Source organism: Podarcis cretensis, assembly GCF_951804945.1.
Source record: "Podarcis cretensis genome assembly, chromosome: 1".
NCBI classification, from domain to species: Eukaryota; Metazoa; Chordata; class Lepidosauria; order Squamata; family Lacertidae; genus Podarcis; species Podarcis cretensis.
Genome location: NC_137170.1, coordinates 85,861,783 through 85,889,095, shown reverse-complemented (window position 1 = coordinate 85,889,095; position 27,313 = coordinate 85,861,783). Strand labels below are relative to the sequence as shown.

The 27,313-nt window shown below is 41.9% G+C and overlaps 2 protein-coding genes, 1 long non-coding RNA gene and 1 pseudogene across 7 annotated transcripts in view; 1 reads left to right on the top strand and 3 right to left on the bottom strand.

Annotated features, from left to right (window-relative positions):
* Positions 1 to 27,313, top strand: part of LOC307227160 — a 45,728-nt gene that overhangs the window by 14,576 nt on the left and 3,839 nt on the right. For all 4 annotated transcript variants that reach the window (XR_013843833.1, XR_013843834.1, XR_013843835.1 and 1 more), the window contains exons 4-6: positions 17,366 to 17,433; positions 19,984 to 20,077; positions 25,312 to 25,492. This is a non-coding gene — a long non-coding RNA (uncharacterized lncRNA). The remainder of the gene's footprint in view (positions 1 to 17,365; positions 17,434 to 19,983; positions 20,078 to 25,311; positions 25,493 to 27,313) is intronic.
* Positions 5,300 to 8,404, bottom strand: LOC307227154 (glycine N-acyltransferase-like protein 3). The gene is made up of 5 exons (XM_079996314.1): positions 8,319 to 8,404; positions 8,087 to 8,194; positions 7,755 to 7,881; positions 7,184 to 7,304; positions 5,300 to 6,494 (listed from the first exon to the last, which is right to left on the bottom strand). The coding sequence occupies exons 1-5, from the start codon at positions 8,394 to 8,396 to the stop codon at positions 6,074 to 6,076; spliced, it is 855 nt and encodes a 284-aa protein (XP_079852440.1). The 5' UTR covers positions 8,397 to 8,404; the 3' UTR covers positions 5,300 to 6,073.
* Positions 10,507 to 24,168, bottom strand: LOC307227065 (glycine N-acyltransferase-like protein 3; the record flags this gene model as incomplete). Its single annotated transcript, XM_079996183.1, has 7 exons — positions 10,507 to 11,334; positions 11,732 to 11,852; positions 12,926 to 13,045; positions 14,445 to 14,571; positions 16,105 to 16,212; positions 16,806 to 16,943; positions 24,088 to 24,168. The coding sequence occupies 7 exons, from the start codon at positions 24,166 to 24,168 to the stop codon at positions 10,932 to 10,934; spliced, it is 1,098 nt and encodes a 365-aa protein (XP_079852309.1). The 3' UTR covers positions 10,507 to 10,931.
* On the bottom strand, positions 24,131 to 27,015 carry LOC307227089 (glycine N-acyltransferase-like protein 3; annotated as a pseudogene). Its single transcript, XR_013843861.1, has 5 exons — positions 26,610 to 27,015; positions 26,378 to 26,485; positions 26,046 to 26,172; positions 25,338 to 25,458; positions 24,131 to 24,548 (listed from the first exon to the last, which is right to left on the bottom strand). The product of XR_013843861.1 is annotated as a glycine N-acyltransferase-like protein 3 (transcript).

Sequence of the window (27,313 nt, the reverse complement as noted above, 5' to 3'; positions counted from 1 at the left end):
AACTTCACCTGGAGGTGTTTCCCTATTAACTGACTATGGGCTCCAATTCACATCCAGAATTTAGTATGTGTGAATTCTTTCTTAGGTAACATTTGACAAAGCCTGTGAATTGGTTGAACCAGACACACCATTAATCTCCCCACAAGCTATATCAAAAGTTATTTCAGTCAAGGTTATTATGGTGAACTAGATGAAGTCAAAGTTACTGGAGCAAATTGAATAAAGCTGGCAGTTTGAACTGAGTTACAGATAGGTAGCCGTGTTGGTCTGCCATAGTCAAAACAAAAAATTTTTCCTTCCAGTAGCACCTTAAAGACCAACTAAGTTAGTTCTTGGTATGAGCTTTCGTGTGCATGCACACTTCTTCAGATACTATCTGAAGAAGTGTGCATGCACACGAAAGCTCATACCAAGAACTAACTTAGTTGGTCTTTAAGGTGCTACTGGAAGGAAAAAAATTTTAGTTTGAACTGAGTTGAGGAAGAATGCAATTTCCTGCCCCCCGACTGTCTGGAGAGAGAGAGACTGTCTGGAGAGAGAGAGATTTGGAATCCTTGGGTACTCAGTGTTCTGGATAAATAGAAATAGTATTTGTCACATAGGGTTATCCAGAAGCGAGTAGCTCTTCACCACTTGCCCATGACTGCATCTGTAGCTTGATTCTCAGGGAGAATTAATAGGATGTTTCAAATAAGAGCCTGAGGAGAAGCAGAGGCTTTAGCTGCCGGGTGCCACTATCAATCCCCCAACCCCACATGAATTCACACTTCCTCTGAGGTGACTTGGAAGCCCACCCAACCTCTCTCTCTTTTTTCCATAACAATCCTGTGAGGTACCGGTACATTAAATTAAGAGACAGTAACGTGTCCAACTCTACTTAGCAAATGAATACAGTCAGTTCTCCTTTCTTTGGATGACTGCCCCCCTCTTGTACAAGTTAAAACCCAGTGCATTTACTGCAGCCATGATTGAAGAATCACTGATCACTGGAGTCTTATCAATTAATATATATTTCATTAAATATTATATAATTTCATTTATTATATAACAAATTCTTATATTTCCTTATACTGCTCTTCCTTTAGCAAGTTCAGAGTAGCTTCCTTGGGGGAATCCCAGTGGTCTTACTTCCAGACACTGCTTTGATCCATCATTCCCATGCTCAGTTAGGTCCTTCCAAAGCAATGAGAGAGAGAGAGAGAGAAAAGGTCCATGTAGAAGAAATGCAGATAAATTCAGTAACAGTTATTCCCATTTATCCTATCCCCCTGTTTCCTTTCTCTGTGTTCATTTTCTTCTTCCTCGCTTCCTTCCTTCTGGCCGAGAACGTGCTATCCTTGAAAGCTGAGAGCCGTGGGACAGACTCGCCTCCAGATGGATCATTTGCTTAAGTTGACCGTAAAATTGTGTCTGCTCCAGTGCCGCCATAGTGGCGCTGGAGGGAGCCTAGCCCATTCCAGCTGTTTGGCACGGTGGGTGGAGAGGGCATGCAGGATGCCAAGTTAGGACTCCCTAGAGGGTAGGCATGGTTCAAATGCCTCCCTTTCAGTCTGTGGCATGAATATTGCCTCTGAGAAGAGCAACTGAAGAGGAGTCCCTGCTGCTTTGACATCATTGCCGTTTGGAGAATTCCTTCATTCATATAGTGGACGTTGTTCTGTGGTGGGAGGCAAGAACTCTGGACAGAGGCCAAGGTCTACCAGCTGGTCTCCACTTGCAGTTCCGGCCCCATTTTGTCTGCAGTCTGCTCAGGGCTTCTCCTAGAAACAGCTTCTGCAAGTTGGATGGAAGAATAAATGATTGTTTAGAGCACCAAGGTGGTCTAGCCCCAGTTAACATGGTAGTTGCTTTGTGCCAATTTGCTTTGCAAAACCAACCAACCAGGATAAATAGTTCTTAAAGCCAGGCTTTATGTGGCATTCCATTCTGTTTATTTTTGAACTGTATGCGCCTTTAAAACTTGTTTGGTTTTGCAATGGCTATTGGCGATAAAGTAAATTGATTAACTGCATAGTCCAAGGGGATGATTTACTACTGAACAGGGATGCCAACAGGATTTTCTGGGGCCAGTATACTGTGTGGGGATTCAGCCCTCTGCTGCACATGCAAAAGAAGACACATATGTGAACATACCGTATTTTTCGCTCTATAACACGCACCCAACCATAACACGCACGTAGTTTTTAGAGGAGGAAAATCCGTAGGCATGCCACCTGTAGGCATTCCCTCCATAACACGCACAGACATTTCCCCTTACTTTTTAGGAGGAAAAAAGTGAGTGTTACGGTGCAAAAAATACGGTAATTTGCATATAGTGTATATCATATGCAGATTTGTACCCCTTTTTGCAGGTAGGTCTGAAACATATAAGGGATCACACACAGAAATAAGAGGTCTGACGGACAAAATATCAATAGGGGAAGCTTTTCCTATAACTGTAGTTCCATACCAGTAAAAGTTTGCTCTGTTTAATATCCCTCTGCAACATAGCTGGTAAAGACATGAAAGAACTGCTCTCCTCCACAGCCAGCCCCAAACCATGCAAATAAATCAAGTTTCATGAGTTGTAAACTAGTTATCTCACTGTAGGTCTTTGTCTGCTGATTTTAGGATAGCAAAACTGCATTCAGTGCAAGCTCAACCTAGTATTGCGGATGGAGGGAGTCAAAAGCGATTTAAGATTTAAGCAATTCTGTTCAGATGCTCATGACCGGATAGCAAGATTTAAATAGGGGGGAAAGCAAGCAGAGTATTAATTTGTTGTGGTTATTTATGAATAACTACACCCCAATTTAAAAAAATTTTTTTTTGTGCAAACAGGATTTGAAATCCCTACTCAGCCATGAAGTTCATTTGGTGCCCATGAACTAGACACTTGTCTCTTAGAATAACCCACCTCACGGGAGAAACATGTACCACCGTCAAGTGAGCTAGCTCAGGACTGAGTTAATACAACTGAAGTGGTCCTCTCTGCCTGCACCTAGGGAGTACATCATCCCCCTTGGCCCCAACTAGAGCTAGAGATGCAGCCTGTTATATAAACAACATGTGAAAATTGTGAGCTATCTGTGTCCTTTAGCTATTTCAGCAGCTAAATGTCTGCTTTGTTTACTGTTGTTGTGGATGTACTACAGAGAGGTCCAAGACCAGACGGGGAAAGAGCCAAAGCCAAATGATGGGTATTTCTTGACCTGAAGTTGGACCAGTTTATTGAATCCACCAAGGCAAAGGAAAGTAGTTATTATTTAAAGTTGATCCCTAGATGGCATCAAGAACACAGTTTTACTTCTCTTGTGCCTCCAACAAAACATATTTAGGTGGTGTATTTTACTCAGTCTGTGTAGGAGAAGGTACCATTGATAGGTTGCATTGAATAAATTTCCCTTCAAATTAGCCCTAATTGGTGCTGATGGTATAGATTTGAACAACTATTCCTACTCAGTTTGCTGCATTGTAAGATTATATTTTATCAGCTCCCTTCCCCATTTCCTTTTATATGTTGGTTGTAATTGTTCTCTTTTCAGTGCAGACAGAATTAGATATATTTTGTATTGTTTATTTCTGGTTGATTTGTAACAAATGGAGTTTTCAAATGGAGTTTCAAGGCATGGTGTTATATGTTTTATTAATAATAGTTTGATTATGTGTCTTAGTTGAAAAAACCATAAACTAAACTGAGAATATTTTTTGGTTCACTGGAGTTAGTGCTTGATCATAAGAGATAATGTTGTGGGATAACCAGGGATAACCAACAACACTTATGTCTAATTAATGCATGAAGGGGTTAATACCATAAACTATCCTACCAAACTTAGCTATGTCCACTTCCTCTCATCTTGGGAGGAACTATGTAATCAAGCCTTTGTTCTCTCCTAGTCTACTTGAGAAGCTCAGTGAGTGAAGAGGTTTGAACTGGTTGCTTCAGTTCAGACTGCATGGCTCTCACAAGCCGCTCTTATGTTCCTATATCAGTAATTTTGGAACTTTCACCACTTTGCAACTAAGCCAAGTTTTATTGCCTGTGCAACTTTCTGAAGTACACAAATCTGATCTTTGAAGAGTTTGTAAGTAAACCATTCTTAACTTACCCAATGTGGTCTTTTTCTATGCTAGGGGAAGAGGGAAACTTTGGAAGGAACTTCAGTTTTAAAGGTCTAACTACCATACCTATATTTCCATGCTTTACTCTATGCGTTTTGTGATTTTAAATCTCTGCTGGGGTTCTCTCAATTAAGAATGAAGTTAAAGGAGATATTTCAAGAGCTTTACCTTCTTCACTGCTTGCCAGACACCAAGAACAGAGGATCTGGAATGAAAGTTCTGGACAATAATTTCCTGCCCAGAAGGCTACTTCCAGCACCACTCAAAGTTTAAAGTGGAGGTGGGGCAAATAAGTTGAAAACTAAGTTTCCCCTCTGCTTAAGCAGCATGATGCTACAGCATGCCATGAGTACTTGCACATGGACAGCTGAATAACAAAAACAAAACCCATAATGTAAAACAACTTTGAAAATACAGAGGATAAAAAGGCAGAAATTGTCAAAGGCATATAGATTAGCTAATGTTTCATGAGGTGTGTGTGGAACTCACAGGCTACAGTAGCAGGTGAAAACCTTTATTCAAATTGGCCTCAGATTAACATGGCCATCTTAGCCAGGGAAAGTATACTCATGCTAGATTTAAACAAGCTTGGAACTAGCTCAAACAATCTGGAAATGACAAACAAACTGAAGTGCTTGGAAATCTCTTTTTTCATAAAAGAAATGCTGTAAAATAAATCAGATAGTCTTGTAAAACAACACCAATATAGGCCCAGAAAGAATTACCTTAGATATTTTGTGTTGTAGACAACTTATTTCTACTCAGAGTAGACCAGTAGAAATGAATGGACCTAAGCTAGTCAGATCCACTCATATCAATTAGTCTACTCCAAAACTACTTCAATTGGTCTTTGAATAACATTGGATACAACCCCCATGGTAGGCAGGCATATATATAGATAGATAGATAGAGTTCCTGTGTAAAGAAGTATAAGGCTAGAAACCTTGATCAACAGCTTATGGAGAAGTAAATCAAAAAAGTGGTAAAAGGGAACAATGTGAGAAGTCTTACATCTAGTAGCGCTACACAGATTGTTGTGGTTTCATCTTTTTTTTTTTTTTTGGTTTTGTTTGTCTTTGTAATGATTTGGTCCTTTAATTAAATGTTGACATATTGGCTGTATATATATTTAGGGATCCCCCTGATGACCTATGAACTGAGCATTGATCTTTATTTTCTTCCTTGGAGGCTTTTAAGCAGAGGTTGGATGGCAATCTCTCATGTATGATCTAGTTGAGATCCCTGTAATGCAGGGGGTTGGACTTGATGACCCCCAGGGTCCGTTCCCAGATACAATTTTAATATTCTGACTCTAGAAACAAACTGTTGCCTATTGTGTCAGAAGGAGACCTCCATCACACTCCCCTAGCAATGTTACAATGCTTAACAAGGTATTTACCCTCTTTATGTGAGGCAAGTGAATGAATGATTAAATGGATGTGGTGCTTCAGTAAATAATAATACCTGCAGTATTGGGCAGGGGGCGACAGGCAACTCAACCAGCATTTGTGTCACTGATATATGTCTGTCTCAAACACATTGTATGTGTTTGTTGAAATTGGGCACTGTGTGGGAGAGATAACTATGACGAGCCCTGCCTACAGGTGCCTCTGTAGGTATGCTTAGATGGCGATGGCATCTAAACAAGATATATTTGTGTCCAAAGTGTTGGGCTCTGCCTGACGTTCTGTTGTACAGAATATGAGTTGGATTGTCTCAAAGAAACTTAAAAAAACACTTAAGATTGACTTCAAAGAGACAGAAGGGAAAATGTGTTTTAGACTAACTGAATATCCATCGGGACGAACTTTAACCTTAATTCTTATTGGGTATGAAAAGTAGCCGCAATATCTGCTTTGCTATGTATTTCAATTTAATTTTAAATATGTAGAGAGCAGGCCACTAAATCGGGCCATGATGCTAACTAACCCTGAAGTGATGTGCAGTTCTGGGAATGAAAGGTTGCAGTGTGCTATCTTGTGGGCTGGAGGCTTGGTGTAAAGAAAAGTGCATAATTCGTCAAGGGCAAGATGTGGAATCCTTGACGCTTCAATGTCAGTTTGCTAGGCTGGTTGTCTGCCAAAACCGTAGTATACAGGGGGAACCCACATGCGTGCAACTTCACAGCTGTTGCCCTTGTCACAGCTGCCACACAGCCTTGATCTTGGTACTGAGGGAGGGTGTAGCCATGCGTCAAACAACCCATTTGATCAGTAAGGCACCAGGAAACCAGCTGGCCTTTTTTGTCCAGGAGGCAAGCACTAGGGAAGTTGTGGATCAGGCTGTCCAGATAGCGCAGGCTCCGATCATTGCGCCCAGCACTCCAGTTTTCATTGAGCAGAGCTGAATGAGATGAGTTTAGGCTGCCCAAGTGGAAGTGGCCATTTCTGTACCTGAAATACAAAGAGAGGCAGTGATGGCGGTTGAGCAGACTGAAAGCATCCCTTAGTATTTTGTCACTATCAACCAGAACAAAGGAACAGGAAATAGCAAGAGAAAGCTCCGGAAGTGACTCTGTGACTTTCTCCTCCTGTTTTGTGGGTGGGACTAACCCAGGACATAGCAATCAGATGTGGAACTTTGTGTTGGGTTACAATCACTGCTTACTGATTATGAGGAGGAATGTTTGAGAATTCTGATGAAAATAGAAGCAGAAATTGCTGGTGTTCACCTAGTCAGCCCTTTTCCAGAACAGAATACAGCCCAATGAATGCTGGATATTTGCTGATGTTATTTTCAGTCCACAAATAATATGTAATGATATTGTTAAGAGTTGCAGAGGAGAGCTGAGGCCCTCCTTTCCCCTGGACCCAGGAAGTGTTAAAATATAAGTCAGGCTAGCTTCCTGTGCTGACGTAATCACCTGGCCATTAAGAGAACAAAGGATTAAGAGGCTTGGTGTGAGATGGTAAATGGGTAGGGGCCTCCTCTCTCAACTAAATTTCAAAGGATGGTTGTATTTAAGGAAAGTGCAAGTTAAATAAGTTTGCCGTTAAATAGGAACTAAATTTAATTTGTCCCCCTCTCAAGTCAACAGACTCCCATCAGTTAGATACCCCAGGGTGAGAGTGCACTCACTAACCGGCTCTGACAGTAGGCAGATGGGTCAGGATGCAGGATTGTCTGGTAGAAGTATGGCTTAAGACTGACATGTCTGGATTCTGCAATATCTCTGACAGCTTCATATAAACCATATTGGAGCCCTACACACAATGAAAATGAGATGTCAACGTGGGGGTGAGGAATTATATTTTCTAATGCTCTGTGTCTGCACCTCTCTTGCTATCGTATGATTATAGTGTGGTGTTTGCCAGCCCAATCTTTGAGCGGTGCAAGATTCCAGGATTCCAGGCGCTTACCCAGGGTTGGTGTTTCCTTTGGAATGAGGTACAGCAGAGACTGTGGTGTCTCTGTGGCATGTGATTTATTTACACATATACACAACCTGAGCAGCATTAACACCCCAAGAGGGACTTGCTTCCCCCATGGTCACAGCTCTCAACTCAGCCTTTGCCCACCCATTTTCTAACTACCCACCTATTTCCCATCTCACGCAGAGCCACTTCCTTGGTACCTCTCAATGTCTCATCACCTTACCAGGAACCTAGCTTTCTATTCCAGGAATGGAATAAGTAGAGCATGAGGAGCTTTACCTTGAAGCTGAAAGGCCTTTCCCCAGTCAGTGGCTTCTGCATTTTCCAAGAGTGTTCGCCAGGCGTCTACATCCCAGTAGAAAGCAGTATGAAAGTTGGAGTAGCAATCCTGCTTGTCTTTCGCCACCTGCAGAACGTGGCACAGTCATTTGGCTATTGACAGGACTCAGGTAGCGGGGGTTGGTTGGGTCTTATTAAGGACGGAGAGCAGGAGCAAGAGAAAGGCAAAGGAGGCAGGAACAGGCCCAGCACCACCATGGAGTGCATCTCCAATGACTTTCCAGCCTCAGAAGCTACTGTCTCTTGGGCTTTTTTTATGGGAGAATTCTCACCTCCTTACGTGGGCGGGTAAGGACAACTTTAAACGCCGGCCAAGAGTCCACCACCACTTCGTGCTGAGCTGGATTTCTACGGTTGATGTGCATCACAGCTCCGTTGGCCTGCCAAGGAAAGGAGGGGAGTTAGCTAGAGCAAAAATCCATGTTGCTCCATGAGAAAATGGTAGGAAATGCCATTTGTTAAATTGATGGGGAAAGGGGACGGCAGTAGAGGAGCGAGAATTACTGGAAGAGCCTGGGGCAGGTGCCGTTGCAGCACAGTCTCAAGCAGCTTCAACTTGGAGGGGCAGGTCAGGATCTGCATGGCTGGCCAAAGAGGGGCTGGGGGCTACGTCAGGTTCCAGTCAAGATAATGTGGGTGGGAAGGAAGCACTTGAAGGGGACGAAACGCAGAAAGAAATGCATCAGATCCTTACACTCAGTGCTACTGGACAATCCGCAACCAGAATGACTTGCCATTTCTCATGAAATCTCTAGTACTCAAATTACTTCACTAATTATGTCTGTAGATCAGGGATATATGGAGTTGATTCCTATTTTGTCTGAGAAGATCGACACTGGCTGCCCCTCATTCAGACAGTCCCAACTCCCCTTTGCAGCTAGTCAAACCATTTCCTCATTTTTCTAGCGCTGAGGCAGAGCTGAATTGGTAGGCAAGAAGATTTGAGTCCCACTTATTTAGGGGGATAAGGTTGTCCCCTTCAGAGGTCCACAATGACAGCTGCAGTGCTTACCTGAAGGGACACGTCTGCCTTTGAGAAGAAGGTAGCAGCCTATTGCTGGGCCGCTGGCATGATATGGAATGCCATCCTTGCTGAGACAATTTATCCACTTAAGCATTTTTTTTTTTTAATTCCTGAAGCAATAAGCCATTAACAGGCTGGTGCCTTGGCCTTTTTCCCAGTGTCTCAACAGAGAAGGAAGTTTGGCTGCAAAATGCTTTTGCTTGATTCAGATGGTCACAAGTCCAGAGAACATGAGAGATTCGGCATATACTATGACTTATGTTCAGGCTTCCATGCGCCCTTGGCAAGGTGCTGTATCATCAACTCTGAAGCCGCCCTGCTGGGCGCTCCACTCCTCCAAGCCAGAGTAGTCGAGGGCGTGATTTTGACGCCCCCCTAGGAGCAGGGGCCAACCTAACCAATCCCTAGGTACGCCCCTGCTTACACTTGGTCAAGTTTTCTCAACCCTGCACAGATCTACTTTGTTTCAAGTTCAGAGCAGAACAGCTAGGTATTCATTCACCAGGGTCCCTTTCTCATTTCACTGCAATGTGGTAATGGGATGAACTCTGACAACATGCAAAAGTCAGGATGCCCAACTGCCTCAGTGGGGTAGAAGCTCCCTTTTAATCTGTTGCAGTAAGAATCCAAGAAAATGCACTCCAAGTTATACACCAGGGATATATATATATCTTCTGTCTTGGTGCCAAATTTTGATAAGTCGATCCAGAGTACACAGTGAGATGGTTCATACATAACTTTTAACCACAGTTAAAACTCAACTATGATTTAATGTTCACCTAAGGATGGAAGCAAGGGACGCGGGTGGCACTGTGGGTTAAACCACAGAGCCTAGGACTTGCTGATCAGAAGGTCGGCGGTTCGAATCCCCACGATGGGGTGAGCTCCCGTTGCTTAGTCCCTGCTCCTGCCAATCTAGGAGCTTGAAAGCATGCCAAAGTGCAAGTAGATAAATAGGAACCGCTCCGGCAGGAAGGTAAACAGTGTTTCCGTGCGCTGCTCTGGTTCGCCAGAAGTGGCTTAGTCATGCTGGCCACATGACCTGGAAGCTGTACGCCGGCTCCCTCGGCCAATTAAGCGAGATGAGTGCCGCAACGCCAGTCATGACTGGACCTAATGGTCAGGGGTCCCTTTACCTTTACTTTTTAAGGATTGAAGCAGACCTGAGTAACAACTAGTTCTTCCTTTTTAGAGATGAGAAAGCCTTCCATCGTAGAAGGTGATTAAGCTGACCTGGTATGGGAAGAGGTGATGGGGGGCATAGCTGAGGAAGAAAAGGTTAACTCTTCCCTTTCCAGATGCGATTTCCAAAATTGCCCCTCTTCTGTTACATCTAGGTTTGGAAACAAAGCATACTACTGGCTCCAATGTAATTGTTGTGGGATGATCTTCCTGGAAGATGAAAGGTTAACTCTTCCACTGGTGTGCTCTCCACAAAGAGCACCCCTGGTATTACGTTTTAAAAAACAGAAAATGCCTTTTACAAGTGTAATTGCTGGTGGGACTGCGGGTGGGCGGGATTTAGAGTGAGTGTGTGGCTACAGGTCAAATGTGAGCGGTTGTCAATAACAGTTTATCAGGTTTGCAAATATGAACATGGTCCCAAAAAAGATTGGTCACCATTGCCAACCCGTGACGTTTGGGAGAACTCAAAAACATGCACAGTATATTGTGATATTTTGGTTGGCCTAATGGTATTTATTTATGTATTTTTTATTACATTTGTATACCCTGCCCTTCATCCATAGATCTCAGGGCAGCTCACAACATAAAAATACAATATAAAAACACAAAATACATAATAAAATAAAGATCAAACAAACAAAACACAAACACACAAACCAATACCCCCCCCAAAGTATTCGAAATGCTAGTATTTTACTATTATATCATTAGACCATTGCTTGGCTGGTTGACCATTCTTGATATATGGCTTAAGGTACCTTAAGTGATATTTTTTAAAAAACTATATGTATAAGAGAGGAACAGGAAACTCCAGGATTGGGATAGTGATGGGTTTGTTTCTCTTTCATTCAGAGAGCTACTGAAGTCAAAGAGAGGAGATACTTTGGGACTCTCTCCTCCTCCCTTTACTAAACTGAAGAATGTATGCAGAGATGACACAATTCAGATAATCTCTGGGAGCCCATATAGTCCAGCAAATTCTGCGTTTGGACATTATTCAAGGCAGTATGGCCATATACAGGGCACCCTGCCGCATAGATTTGCATGGACAGTGCCCTCATCACTATAGCTGTGTAGCCCCTTCGGCGGTGGGATGGAAGGGTGTAGCCATGTATTTGTGCACCAAGAGGATCCATGATGCTCCAGCTGATAGGATGACCATTGCTGTCCAGGATGCAGATATTGGGGAAGCACTTCACCATGTTGTCCAGGAACCGCCGGCTTTGTTCGTTGCCCCCGTAGTGCCATGTTTCATTTAGGATGTCAACATGGGAGCTTTTCAAGGTGGAAATTGTGAAGGCAGGATCTAGCCTGGAAGAAAAGACAGGCAAGAACAATATAGACAGAGATGTTGGGAGAACCCAGGAACCACCTTTTTGCCTCAGATCAAAGGTTCATCTAGTCCAACACATGTTAACACTGGCCAGCAACCTGAGTAAGTCGCAAGCAGGAAACCATTTTGCTTTTGCACACATGGGCTGCTTTATGGTGTCAACATAGCCATTAATAGACAAAACATCTTTAGGAAACTTGTAGTGCCACCTTTGGTGCTTTGCTGTGTCAGCCAGGAGAAGGCAGACTTGGAAAGAGTGAATGCAAGGTTTGACCATAGTATTTTGGCTATGGAGATTCTCCAACTGGAAGCACCACAGGTTAACCAGTGCCTCAGCCAGAAAGGAAGAAAGGGGGGAGCAAGGTGGACACTTACTGGCGCTGAGGCATTTTGTCTGGGTTAGGGTTCAGGTAGGTGAAGTGGGGAGTTGCAGTCAGATGAATTTTCTTGGCGGCAGCAGCATCTTTAGAGACGTCATAGATCCCATTCTGGTTCCCTGTAGAATAGTAAAATATTCAACAATGAAGAGAAGGATATTGTGTGTGTGTTTTGAGGACAGGGCAAGAAGTTGTTCAGTGCATCAGGACCACAGTAGGGGGCAAAATGTTAAAGCCCCCTACCTGTCAGATGTGCAGGTGGATGCTCGTGAGTAACCAGGCAAGACTCCGACCTTTCTTTTTCAGGTTTTATTGGTGCAAACTATTTACGGTGCATAACTCCAAAGTTCATGTCCGTCTTAGTCACTTGCAGATTCCGGGAGTGGCCCCTTCCGGTTTCTCCACCAGCATAGGAACTTAGACACCCCAAATCTCCGCCTCTCCTCCTCATGTTTCACCCCACTGCGCAAGCAGGGTGATGGAAACGGCGTGTTTGCCTACTGGCTGGCCGGGCTAGGTGAGGCGCTTGGGCTCCCCGTAGCATCTTTGAGCCTTCCCTTTCCCCTGCTTCCCCCTTCCCCACTGCTTCCCTGGAGGTGTAGCTTTCTCCACTGCCAGACGAGGAGCTGCTTCTTAGAAGCGCCGGAGGCTCCCTGTATCCCCCTGCCTCCCTCCCCCTTTCCGATGGCAGTCCCCTGACACTACCCATCTTCCAATTTGACACCTGATATTGACATTTTAAAAGTCATAATAATAATAATAATAATAATAATAATAATAATAATAATAATTCAACTTATACACCCCCCTGTACCCGGAGGTCCCAGGGCAGTTCACAACAAGACCACAACATATAAAATCAAACCAAAAGCAGTAACCCAGTAACCCCGCCCCCCAAAAAAGACACATTCTAAAAGGGTGTTGGATATCAATAAGATCAACTAAAGCCCTGGTTAAAAAGGAACATTTTTGCCTTGTGCCTAAAGGTGTATAATGATGGTGCCAGGCGAACTTCCCTGGGGAGACAATTCCATAGATAGGGAGCCACTACAAAGAAGGCCCGTTCTCGTGTTGCCATGTGATGCCATTGCTGATTTGTGTGAATGTCACTCATGCCTAGTTTGGGCCTAAGGTGTAGTTACACCCTCTCTGCCTCTGCAGTCCTGAACAACAAGGAGCAAGGAATACTGACCATTTCCCCATCCCGCAGTCTGTATGTGGGATAGATATGATGAAAAGGGATTGGAATAGCCATAATGAGCACATGTTAATTGTGGATTGGGTTGGCTTAAGTCTAATCCAGGGTATAGCCCTAGAAATCAAATAAAAATATATTCAAATGTTACCACACTGCTTAGCTACCTTTTATTTGCCATTTAAAAATTCACAGCCAAGGTGCAAAAAGACAGTTAGAAGGGACCACATAGGTAATCTAGTCCAACTGCCTACAATGCAGGGATCTTTTGCCCAATGTGGAGCTTTGAATTTATGACCCTGAGATTAAGAGTTTCATGCTCTACCGACTGAGCTATCCCAAGTTTATTATTTTATTTTTTCTATGCTTGACTATTGCAGTTCTCTTCTTTCTATTTTGCCTGTTGTGCTGTTCACCCAGATTTCTATTCTTAATTCAGCTGCCTGTGTGGTTTCCTTCCATGTTTTGGTTTACCTACATTTCCTTTTGGTTACACTCCAGTGACTTCCTTTTCGTTAAAGGATCTCTTTGAAGTGATCACATAAAGTATTTTCACTCTTTAGCTCTTTCTCTTTTCTTCCTTTGCCTTCCTCTCATTTCCACTCACTGATATTCTTCACCTCCTGGCTAAAACTCCGCGTACTCCTTGATTTCACAGTTCCAGCTTTTCTCTCTTTTGCTTCACATTTTCTCCGGAAACCATCATGGCCTCCCAATATTCACATTGCTCTTTCCTTGCAAATGTTGAAGTAGCAGGTGAAAATGCCTCCCTCTTCCCAAATCTTTAACCACTACTTTCTCTATCCTCTTCACGTTCCTTTTGAGCCCCTCCCTCCTTCTCAATGGGCTTCCGCTTTTTTACTTCATTTCTCAACAACACTTAAGTGTGTGAGACACTTTATCAGGGGCATCACATCTCGTTTTGCCATCTGAGGTGAAACCGGAAGTGTCACTTTGCCACTGCCACCACCATCCACTGGCAGAGAAGAGGCACAGGTATTGATACTGAATTTGGGTGAGAGCATGCTGATGGGGGTGAGATCTCACTCCACAAGATTTCGTGCAATTTTGACAATATCTCACTGGAAATCAGCACTGGGGCAAGCGAGGGTACCACCTTCGAGCATCCACTGTCTCTCTCCGCCTGATGGCTGTGCTGCTCCGGCACTTAATATTCAGTAGAGGCTGGTCTTTCAGGGTGAATCAAGCGCTGTTTCATCAAGCGCTATTTGCCCACAGCCAGCTCCTCCCACCTGCTTTTTATTTTCATCCAATCGGGGGGGGGGCACTTCTATCAGCTTCCTCCTCCTTAGTCTCAGTTTTGCCTTTTGTAGAAGGCACATGCTGCCTATTATGGGTTCTGGATCCACCTATGTTGGTCTCCCTGCCTTCTGCCCTACCAGTTCCAATGAGAACCAGCCACCACAGTTTACATTAATGACAGTAATGTCATTTTAAAAGGGGGGGGGGACTCTCTCATCTCATAACTTTTCCCTTAGGAAGAACTGCCTTTTACCATAGAGACGAAAGTTTTGCTTCCAGTTGACAGCATCTGTGTCCAGCAACAGTCTCCGGTACACATCAAGATCCCAGTAAAAGGCTGCATATATGTTTTTATACAAATCTGTATTGTCTGTATCGGCCTAAAAGAGAGAGAGATGGAACTCATTAGGATAGGCTCCCTGCCATGCCCTTCTCTAACCAGTTCTTCTCAGGTTGCCAACTTTATTCTGGTAAAATTCCTGCGCTTTTAACTGCCTCCTGACACTTTATCAGACAAAGCTTTTCCTGATGTTGAGATGAAATGATAAGTGAACTTTCACCTGTGGGTCATTCCATGTCATGTCAATGCAGTCATGTCACCACTGTCTTGGACTTTGATGAAACTTGGTGTACACCTTTTCCTTATGGTTGAAAGAAACCCCCTTAAATTCCCCCCCTCTGTCTCAAACGGTTTTGATTTTATAGCACTCCAAAGTTTCATGAAATCTGCATTGTCTGTCGCTCTTGAGACATGTACACTTAATTTTTTTTCTCCATAACCAATGATCAGATCTCTATGAAATGTTACACAGAGCTCAGTAAGAGGATGATTATTTCAGGAAAAAACACACCAGCACTCAAAAGATTTTATAAATGCCAATATATCTATATCTATATCTATATCTATATCTATATCTATATCTATATCTATATCTATATCTATATCTATCTAACCTATATCTCTATCTCTATCTCTATCTCTATCATCTCTATCTATATCTATATCTATATCTATCTATATACATATACATATACATATACATATACATATATATATATATATAAATGTATTTTTTTTGCTGGAAAAACCAGGTTTAGAAAACCTCAATTTTCAGCATGTGGCCATGATGGTACTCAAAGTTTGTGATGTTGAAAATTATTGCAAAGACATGCTCTTTCTCAACAAAGAATGAAATTAATGGGTTTTTATTCCTTGTAATGAAAATTTTACGTTTTTTGGACATCGTGGGAGGTGGAAATGGCTACAGGGTACAACTTTCCTACAATCCATAGCTGTAATAGAAAAAAATAATGAAAGAAAGGTGTTCCTCATAAAAATTAACATGATATTGGTTATTATAAGTTTTCCCCCCAAAGTAAAGTGCATACTTGTTTTAATTTGGGGATATTTGAATATGAAATTATGAAAATTGGCTATCGGGAAGTAATCCCATTGAATTTTCACAATGGATTTGCTCAGATCAAACACACTTGTTCAAAACCACTTAAACACTAGAAAAACTGATCTGATCATTGGTTATGGAGAAAAAATAAAATGTACATGTGCCAAGGGTCTCAAGAGGGACAGACAGCGCAGATTTCACAAAACTTTGAAGTGCTATAAAATTAAAACCGTTTGAGATAGAGGGGAAAAAATTAAGGGGGTTTCTTTCAACCATAAGGGAAGGGTGTACACCAAGTTTCATCAAAATCCAAGACAGTGGGTGATGAAACCCTTGTTTTTTGCGTGGATTTGATGTGGAATGACCCCTGCCAAAGGTGCCCTCCTAAACAAAAGCCAACATCCCCTTCGGTTTGAGCCTGGCTCAGAGGAAGTCCCAGCACAGAACACGCAGCATTTCCTGCTGACATCCCACAAAGCACCTCCCACAAAATCCCCAAAGACCCCAAACCTCTGTCCGTGGACGAGTCAGGACCGCTTTGCAATCTGGCCAAGAATCCACAATCACCTCATGGCCCACTGGGTTCCCACGGTTTATATTCACGACTGCACCATAGACCTGTCAAAAGTCATAGGATGTCAGAGTTGGTGCTGCAGTTGAAGGAGGCAGCCTGGGAGAAATGTGTGGGGTCTGGTGTGTCAGGCTTGTATCTGCTGCATGCCTTGAGTGGGGTGTCCTGATCTGAGTGAGCACAAGGGACAGGAGGATCTGTCGATTTCCTTTGGTGTTACAGCTGAAAGAGGCAGCCTAAGACAAACTTTTGAGGAGAGAATCGGTGGTGTGGCCCCTAATTCAGATTTTGATCTGCTGCATGAATCCCCACTGTTCATGACTAGCCCTTGAATGCTATTACCTTGACTGAGGACTTCCTGTTAACCAGTGATTAACAAAATCTAGGAGTCCACAAGGCCATGTCACATATTACACATATTTCTCACGTATCCTAGCTCTCTGCTGAGCATATCAACATGATACACACATTTTCAAGCACCTGCTTGTTGAACTTAAAAACTTAAGGCATGCACCTAAAAATGTAACATATAATGGTGTTCTCAGATTCAAAATGTGGAGTTTTAGAAAGATCAAGAGATGTTGACAGGAACCTGCCCCCATTCCTAGCTCTTAAACCAGATTACAAAGCTCAAGATTACCGCAACTGTCTGAGGGAGGTTTCTCTTCAGCAGCGTCTCCAGCAACTGCAACTTGGATGCACAGGATAGGATCAACATAGCTTGGGAGGTAAAAGCCGATGGGCTGGTACCAGCAGAAACAATGCCTGTGATGAGCACCTGGGAGAGAAATCAGTTCTTTGTTGCTCACCAGAATCCCCAACCTGAGATGTCTTTTGTCACTGGGGCAACCCAGTCAGATGGGCAGGGTACAAATAATAAAATTATTTTTATTATTACTTATTTAGCCCCTATGTCTACACCCCAGTGTCAGATGGCACAGCTCCCCCTGAGCTTCTAACTATAACAGGAAAGCCCTCGCCTTCCTTCCAGCTCAATTCTGATAAACAAAAACCTTCTCTTGTGAACTACAGGCAAGAAGCTCTCTTATACTGCTCTCCTGCTGTCCAAAACAGTAACACAGACCTTTTCAATTGGAGTCCGATTTCCAGCTTGGTAACTTTAGGGATTCCTATGATTAGGAGGGGGAATTTATACTAGAGTGAGTGAACCATTAACATAATCGTTCCTTGCGATTGTAGCCACAGGCCTTGTGGAATTGGATCCCACGGATGCAGAGGAATTGGCTGTGTTCCTGGATAAGAATGAGGTAGGTTTGCTGCAGCTTCTTTCACCAGGATGAGTTGAAGGAAATAATGGAGGATTTGGAAAGCAAGCAAAGTCCCAGCTAAAGAAGAATGGCAACTTAAACTACAGTAGACCCTTCGGTTACATACCACTCTGAATATGTAATCTTCGGGTTCCGAAAGCAGCAAACTCGGAAGTGTATTCTTCCAGTTTTTGCTGCTTGCGCATGTGCAGAAGCACTCTGCACGCTGAGTGTATACGCTCTATCGTGCTTTCTGCGTTCGTGGAAGCGGCACCTCTGGTTACGGATTCTTTGGGGTCTGCACGGACCCCCGAAACAAATTAAATTCGTAACCAGAGGGTCCACTGGAAACAGTTAATGATCACCTGAGCAATATATGATTTACTGATTTACAGTCCCTGTCATGCTGTTCAAATGATCCGTGAATGAACTGATCTTGACTATTAGTGTGCTTGTGCGTTGGCATGAAGGTTGGACTCAGAAGAGGGTTCAGTCATTGGTTTAATCATTCTGTAACAAGTCTAACAGAAGTACAGGGATTATTTAAATAGTTCTGTTGTCAATTACAATTAGTGAACCATTGGAGAGGGTATTGGTAGGGGTTGGGATTGAAGTAAGCTGGTTTTCCCTCCATGGCTGCAAAACTTCCAGCAACTTGCATCTCTGATAAAGATACATTTCTCTTCCATCAGCTAGAATTGGCAGCTAGAATAGTTTCCATAAAGTATTGGAAAGCAAATCTGATTCTGACACTCTAAGAATATGTCAAATTTTAAATAAATCAACTTTGGGCTAGCCAGGGGAAAAAAACTGTACTTGTACCAGGTTTGAAGAATATTGGGGCTACACCCAACAATTGTGAAATGACCAGCAAATGACAATGTTGGGCTGCCTTTTTGTCTTGGAGAAATAATTCATTCTTATGTCTGTAGGATGTATCTAAGATAGATATTTTGTGAGGAAATATATTTGGATAAATTGGATGGACTTGTACTTACATATTGACATAGAATGAATTATCTTAGATATTTTGTTTGGTAAATGTATATAAATAATCTGGTTGGCCCTGATGAGAACAGGATGCTGGACTTGACTGACCAATCCAGCGGGCTCTTATGTTCTAGTTTCTATGTGAAGCATAATTAAACTAGATATCTTTATTGATCTTCCAATTTCTGGAGGGATAAATTTTTAAATGAGGTAAAGGGGAATAATGAGAGAATTCTTATATTTATTAGGAAAGGTCTTCAGAGAGTAAACTAAATGGAAAAAACAATTGGAGAGAAAAACAATGCATCCAACCCATGAGGATTTCTCTGACTTTTTTCTCTTTTTTTGCAATTTTTGAATGCAATTTGTTTTATCACTAATGGAGAATGGGGAAAAAATGCAGTATAATTTTTCATTAAAGCACCAGTTCTCACTCTTGTTCTTTTCTTTGTAAGTTGCTTTGGGTTGCCCTATGTAAGATAAAGTGACTAACAAATTCAGTAAGTAATAATAATAATTTCCAATTTAAGGAAACATAAAAATAATAAAAGACACCTGTATGTAAGTGTTGTTCGGTGAAACAGTCACTACATTTATCTGTAGAAATGAAGTCCTGCTCCAGGCTGTCCCCCTAAGTCCAAGATTTTTAAATGAACCAGAATTTGACCCACAACCTGCACTTAGGTTTGAAACACAACTTCCAAACCTTTGCACAGGATCTTAAAATCCTCACACCTTCTACTGCAATGAATAGACACTTTTTTGAATCCTAGCAGCATGGAGTAAATTTTCAATAGGTTGCAGCTAACGTGGGGGGGGGGGGGGGTTAACACTTCCCAGTTGTGACTCCTGAACTCATCCTTCTCATAATGCAATTGATTTTGAAAGAAGCCAAGAGAAGCTTCCTTATTTCTGAAAGTTGTTACTCAGGTCTGCTTCCAGTCTTAGGAACCATAACTATGGTTTAAAGTTATGTGTACTCTACATTGATTTATCAGTATTTGCCACTGATGAAGAACTGGACAAAACATATTTGGCAATTTAAACTGTTGTTTAGGCACAGCGGTTTGCAAAGCTATGCATTCTTCTGTTTTCCAATCAGCTTTGTATTTTATTATTCTGCTCAAAAGTTGTATGCTACGCACAACAATATATTGAGCAAAATTTGCAATGGGTAAACTACAGTTCCCAGGATTCTTGGTACGTGTGAATATACTTTAAATGTTGGTGTGTGTACACAGCCTGAAATTAGGGATTTGCCGTATTTAACACAGGTGCAAGAAGGTGTAACAGCTCAGTGCTCACGATAGACCAAAAACATGGTCTTATATGAGCTACTGATGCTCCACCATGCTTTCAGCTACTCTGTTGTGGTCTTCCTGTTGGTAAAAGCAGATTAGGAATGAGAAACCAAAGCTGAACACCCACCTACTGTGTGTCTCTTCTCCAGCTTGGTCTGTCTAAGGGGGGATTTGCTTTGGGGCATGAGTGATGGTAGTGTTATGTATATGTTATACTAAATGGTTCATTCACTCCACAGAATTATTTCTTGGGTTGCAGCCGCAAGCCCAGTGGGATGTAATTCAGATGATACAGAATAATCGGCTGATTCTCCAAATGAAAGATCCCTAGTAATGTTACAATGTTTTACAAGGTATTTACCCTCTTTACGTGAGGCAAGTGAATGAATGATTAAATGGATGTGATGCTTTAGTAAATAAGAATATCTGCAGTATTGGGCAGGGGGCGACAGGCAACTCAACCAGCATTTGCTTCACTGATATATGTCTGTCTCAAATGCACTGTATGTGTTTGGTGAAACTGGGCACCATGTGGGAGAGATAAATATGACGAGCCCTGCCTAAAGGTGCCTCTGTAGGTATGCTTAGATCGTGATGGCATCCAAACAAGATATATTTGTGTCCAAAGTGTTGTCTCAAAGAGACTGAAAAAAGAGACACTTATGATTGACGTAAAAGAGACAGAAGGGAAAATGTGTTTTAGACTAACTGAATATCCATCAGGACTAACTTTAACCTTAATATTTTTTTAACTTTTATTTTGCTTTAAACAGGTACATATAAATATAGACAACCAAAATTAAAAAGGAAAATTCCTTAATAGTAATGGGGGGGGACTTTAAAAACTACAAAAAATATCGAAGTACATGAAACAGAACATAAGCAACTATGGAAAAGATAAAAGAAAAGAAAAAAGAAAAATAGAAAAAAGAAAAAGAAAAAGGAAGATGAGCCAAAGCAGGAAAGCTCATCTATTGTACACTTCCGTCAAGCTCACAACAGATCATTATTCTTATCAATTATCTCTATCTGCATTCCAAAGGAATCCCTCATCTTGGTATCAGGGAACATTTCTCTATGCGGTATCATTCTAAACATAGCCAGATCTTTCTTGCTGAGCCCTTGTCCCCTAAATAATTATTTAAACATTCCCATTCTTCTTTCACCAATTTTTAAGGTTTATCTCTTATTGCATCTGTCAGCTTTGCGACCTCCAAGTACTCACACAATTTGACTACCCATTCCTCTTTAGTGGGTGTATTTTTATCTTTCCAGTGTTTTGCCACTATAACCCTTGCTGCTGACGTTGCATACATAAATAGCCTAGTTTTGTTTTTGGGAATATTATCTGAAACCATTCCTAGTAAAAATTCTTCTGGTTTCTTGCTAAATGTAGTTTTTATCAATCTCTTTATCTCTTCATAAATCATGTTCCAAAATATTTGTATCTCTAGACAGGACCACCACATATGGTAGTATGTTCCTATCTGTTTCTTACATCGCCAACACTTGTTATTGTTTGATTTATTTATTTTTGCAAGTTTTACAGGGGGCAGGTACCACCTATAGTACATTTTCATAAGATTTTCCCTTATAAGGAAACAAGCCGTGAATTTTATATTTTAGTCCATAATTCATTCCAAATATTGGGATTGGTCATATGTCCCAGGTCCCTTTCCCATTTTACTGTAATTTCTTTGATATCGTCCTCTTTTGTTTGCCATTTCAAAAGTAGTTTGTACATTTTAGAAAGTATCTTTTGATTATTATATAAAATATCCTCCTCCAGATAGGGTATTTTTTTGTCAAATCCTTTGGTTCTTTTATCCTTTTCAAGGGCGGCTTTTAATTGATAGTACTCCAGCCAGGTTATTCCCTTCTGTTTCAATTCGCTTAGGTCCTTTATTTTCGGATCACTACTTGTTTCCTCTACTAAATCCTTATATGTTAGCCAATCGCTGTTCATATTTATTCTGTGAACCCACATAGATTCCATTGGTGACAGCCACCATGGTGTTTTGGTTACTACTGATTTTTTACTCCTCTCCCATACTTCATATAATGCCCTTCTCACAATATGATTTAAAAATCCTTTGTGGGATTTAACCTTGTCATAGCCTATGTAGCCATGCCACCTGTACACAATATCCCATCCCTCCAGATCTAGGACTTCTGTGTTTTTAATTAATATCCAGTCCTTAATCCATGTCCAGCATGCTGCCTCAAAGTACAGTTTAAGGTCAGGGACCGTAAAGCCTCCTTTTTCCTTCAACTCTGTTAGTAGCTTAAATTTTATGCGTGGTTTTTTCCCTTGCCAAATAAACTTGGCAAGGTCTTTTTTTTTATATTAAAAGATATTTATTTATTTTTTATCAGAAAAAATAAAAAATGAAAAATGAAAAAGCATCAGGAAGATACAAAACGACATAATCAATCACAAACATAGATCAAATAAGAATAAAGAAGTTAAACAAAAAAAACCTCTGATTTATAAATTCATATTTACATAACTTACTTTCTTGACCTCCTCACACCTCCCTTTTTTGTGTTCCTCTTTGTTCAATCAAATACAGCAAATCCTTACCCTTTTTCAAAACTAGTTTCCAATTATTAAAATCACTTCTATTATGTCTCCAATCTTTTCTCTTTATGTTTAAACACCATTAACATATTATTTACTTTGACATAATATAACTTTGATTTTTCACCATTTTTCTATTACATTTTAACATACTTCTTAACCCTATATCCCTTGTGCCGTATTGTTTTTATATCCAACATCATTTTAACATTCATAAACTTTGCAGTGTTTCTGCAGATAGGTCTTAAACTTTTTCCAATCCTCTTCCACTACCTCTTCTCCCAGGTCTCGAATTCTGCCAGTCATTTCTGCCAGCTCCATGTAGTGTACTACTTGCATCTGCCATTCTTCCAAGGTGGGCAAATCTTGTGTCTTCCAATACTTTGCAATGAGTATTCTTGCTGCTGTTGTCGCATACATAAAAAACGTTCTATCTTTCTTTAACACCAATTGGCCAACTATGCCCAAGAGAAAGGCCTCTGGTTGGCAAGGTCTTACTGCCATTCCTTAAAAAAGCTTTACGCCTCTAATTATAGATATTGTTTGGAACATAAAAATCATCTTTGGCAATACCATCATTTTAACTGTGGATATTCTCCCCCACCGGGACAAATTCAATTTTCACCAAGTCTCTAATTCTTTTTTTATTTCCTTCCACTTCTTCTCATAATTGTCCTTATATAAGTTTATATCCTTATTGGTGATCCAAACCCCCAAATAATTTACCTTATTGGCTACTTTTAAACTTGTTGCATTTTTCCAGTTCCTCTTGTTCCAACTTACGCAAATTTTTCGTTAATAATTTGGATTTTCCTTTATTCAGTTTGAACCCAGAGACGTTCCCAAATTCTTCCAGTTGTGCAAGCGTTTTTTGGATACTTTCCACTGGGTTTTCAGAGGTTACAATTACATCATCAGCAAAGGCTTTAATTTTGTAGTATCAAGTTCCTAGGTTAATTCCTCTTATATTTTTATCCTTTCTTATTGCTATTAAAAGTAATAGATGAAATAGCACAAGTAATAAAAAAAATGAAGAGTGGCAAATCGCCAGGTCTTGACGGAATCACACTAATGTACTATAAGAACCTGGAAGAAGTAATCCTCCCTATATTACAAAGAATAATGAATAATATACTGGGAGGGAAAGATATACCACAATCATGGAAAGAAGCACTGATCACTCTAATCCCGAAACAGGGAGTGGAGTTGACAGACATGAAAAATTATAGACCAATCTCCCTGTTGAATACAGACTATAAAATCTATGCTGGGGTGATGGCTAATAGATTAAAAAAGACTCTAAACAAAATAATCAGCAGAGACCAGGCAGGCTTCTTACCGGATAGACATATAAAAGACAATACAAGGATAATAATTGACCTGTTGGAATATGTGGAAATGAAACCAAGTAAAAAAATGGCCATGTTATTGGTTGATGCAGAAAAAGCTTTTGATAGAGTATCATGGAATTTCCTATTGGAAACTTTCAAAGGTCTGTACATTGGGGAGAAAATAATTAATGGAATTAGGGCGATATATGATAACCAAAAAGCAAAATTGCTAATAAATAACGAGATCACCAAAGAGTTCAGCATCGAAAGGGGGACAAGACAGGGGTACCCTCTCTCCCCACTTCTTTTTATTGCCACCTTGGAACCACTTTTAACCTTAATTCTTATCGAGTATGAAAAGTAGCCGCAATATCTGCTTTGCTATGTATTTCAATTTAATTTTAAATATGTCCAGAGCAGGCTACTAAATCTGGCCATTATGTTAACTAACCCTGAAGTGCACAGTTCTGGGAGCGAAAGGTTGCAGTGTGCTATCATGTCGGCTGGAGGCTTGGTGTAAAGAAAAGTACATACTTCACCAAAGGCAAGATTTGGAAACCTTGCCGCTTCAATGTCTGTTTGCTAGGCTGGTTGTCTGCCAAAACCCCACCATACAGGGGGAAGCTATGTGCGTGCAACTTCACAGCTGTTGCCCTTGTCACAGCTGCCACACAGCCTTGACCTCGGTACTGAGGGAGAGTGTAGCCATGTGCCAAACTTCCCGCTGGATCACTAAGGCACCAGGAAACCAACTGGTCTTCTTTGTCCAGGAGGCAAGCACTAGGGAAGTTGTGGATCAGGCTGTCCAGATAGCGCAGGCTCCAATCATTGCGCCCAACACTCCAGTTTTCATTGAGCAGAGCTGAATGAGAGGAGTTTAGGCTGCCGAAGTGGAAGAGGCCACTTCTGTACCTGAAATACAAAGAGAGGCAGTGATTGTCATGAGAGAAAGGTTCTTGAGAGCAGAAGAAGCAGTAAGGCCTACAAGGCCTACACAATCATTCAAGCCTAAGCCTGCTAACAGCAAACTGCTAAGTCACTGTGACTCGTGACTCGTGACTCATCTTGGGTGAAGACTCATTCTCTCTGTAAAAGTAGCCAGCCTCTCTATGGGCCTCAGTCAGAGAGCTGTATGGATTTTGTATGGAGTAGTCTGTGGAACAGTGCTGTTGTTGTTGCCATGTAAAGCTAAGGCAGACAGAGTGGCTCCAGGACCTCTGTGAAGAGTCAGATAGCTGCTATGAACACTCTGTGTATGCTCTTTAACTATGCGGTTTCTGAATAAGTTTATTTTCTTCAGTAAAGTTTTATTCTGTTTATAAAGAAGACTCTGCTATGTGATGGCGGTTGAGCAGACTGAAAGCATCCCGTAGGCTTAAAAAGTATTTCATCACCATCAACTGGAACAAAGGATCAGGAAGTTGCAAGAGAAAGCTCAGGAAGTGACTCTGTGACTTTCTCCTCCTGTTTTGTGGACAGAACTATGCCAGGACATAGCAATCAGATGTGGAACTTTGTGTTGGGTTACAATTCACTGCTTACTGATTATGAGGAGGAATGTTTGAGAATTCTGATGAAAATAGAAGCAGAAATTGCTGGTGTTCACCTAGTCAGCCCTTTTCCAGAACAGAAAACAGTCCAATGAATACTGAATATTTGCTGTTGTTATTTTCAGTCCACAAATAATATGCACTCACTAACCGGCTCTGACAGTAGGCAGATGGGTCAGGATGCAGGAATATCCGGTAGAAGTATGGCTTAAGATTGACACGTCTGGACTCTGCAATCTCTCTGGCAGTTTCATATAAGCCATCTTGGAGCCCTACACACAATGAAAACGAGATGTCAACCTGGGGGTGAGGAATTATATTTTCTAATGCTCTGTGTCTGCACCTCTCTTGCTATCGTATGATTATAGTGTGGTGTTTGCCAGCCCAGTATTTGAGCTGTGCGAGATTCCAGGGGTTCCAGGCGCTTACCCAGGGTTGGTGTTTCCTTTGGAATGAGGTACAGCAGAGACTGTGGTGCCTCTGTGTCATGTGGTTTATTTACACATATACACAACCTGAGCAGTATTAACACCCCAAGAGGGACTTGCTTCCCCCATGGTTACAGCCTTCTATTCAAACAGAAATCAAACACTGCACACTCTCTCTCTCTCTCGCGCGCTCTCTCTCTCTCTCCCTCCCTCCCTCTCTCTCTCTCTCTCTTTCCAGCTTGCTAATGTGCTCACATCACTCCAACTCTCTGCTCTCAACTCAGCCTTTGCCCACCCATTTTCTAACTACCCACCCATTTCCCATCTCACACAGAGCCACTTCCTTGGTACCTCTCAATGTCTCATCATCTTACCAGGATACTAGCTTTGCTATTCCAGGAATGGAATAAGTAGAGCATGAGGAGCCTTACCTTGAAGCTGAAAGGCCTTTCCCCAGTCAATGGCTTCTGCATTTTCCAAGAGTGTTCGCCAGGCGCCTACATCCCAGTAGAAAGCAGTATGCAAGTTGGAGTAGCAATCCTGCTTGTCTTTCGCCACCTGCAGAACGTGGCACAGTCATTTGGCTATTGACAGGACGCAGGTAGCGGGGGTTGGTTGGGTCTTATTAAGGACGGAGAGCAGGAGCAAGAGAAAGGCAAAGGAGGCAGGAACAGGCCCAGCACCACCACGGAGTACATCTCCAATGGCTTTCCAGCCTCAGAAGCTACCATCTCTTGGGCTTTTTTTATGGGAGAATTCTCACCTCCTTACGTGGGCGGGTAAGGACAACTTTAAACGCCGGCCAAGAGTCCACCACCACTTCGTGCTAAGCTGGATTTCTACGGTTGATGTGCATCACAGCTCCGTTGGCCTGCCAAGGAAAGGAGGGGAGTTAGCTAGAGCAAAAATCCATGTTGCTCCATGAGAAAATGGTAGGAAATGCCATTTGTTAAATTGATGGGGAAAGGGGACGGCAGTAGAGGAGCGAGAATTACCGGAAGAGCCTGGGGCAGGTGCCGTTGCAGCACAGTCTCAAGCAGCTTCAACTTGGAGGGGCAGGTCAGGATCTGCATGGCTGGCCAAAGAGGGGCTGGGGGCTACGTCAGGTTCCAGTCAAGATAACGTGGGTGGGAAGGAAGCACTTGAAGGGGACGAAACGCAGAAAGAAATGCATCAGACCCTTACACTCAGTGCTACTGGACAATCCACAACCAGAATGACTTGCCATTTCTCATGAAATCTCTAGTACTCAAATTACTTCACTAATTATGTCTGTAGATCAGGGATATATGGAGTTGATTCCTATTCTGTCTGAGGAGATCGACACTGGCTGCCCCTCATTCAGACAGTCCCAACTCCCCTTTGCAGCTAGTCAAACCATTTCCTCATTTTTCTAGCACTGAGGCAAGAAGATTTGAGTCCCACTTATTTAGGGGGATAAGGTTGTCCCCTTCAGAGGTCCACAATGACAGCTGCAGTGCTTACCTGAAGGGACACGTCTGCCTTTGAGAAGAAGGTAGCAGCCTATTGCTGGGCCACTGGCATGATATGGAATGCCATCCTTGCTGAGACAATTTATCCACTTAAGCATATTTAAAAAAAAAAATTCCTGAAGCAATAAGCCATTAACAGGCTGGTGCCTTGGCCTTTTTCCCAGTGTCTCAACAGAGAAGGAAGTTTGGCTGCAAAATGCTTTTGC

Coding starts and splice junctions, on each gene's coding strand:
- LOC307227154 (XM_079996314.1), bottom strand. CDS start 8,396: ATGCAGATCCTGACCTGCCCCTCCAAGTTGAAGCTGCTTGAGACTGTG. Junction 8,195..8,318: donor ACCTGCCCCAGGCTCTTCCA/GTAATTCTCGCT, acceptor TTTCCTTGGCAG/GCCAACGGAGCTGTGATGCA. Junction 7,882..8,086: donor TTACCCGCCCACGTAAGGAG/GTGAGAATTCTC, acceptor CACGTTCTGCAG/GTGGCGAAAGACAAGCAGGA.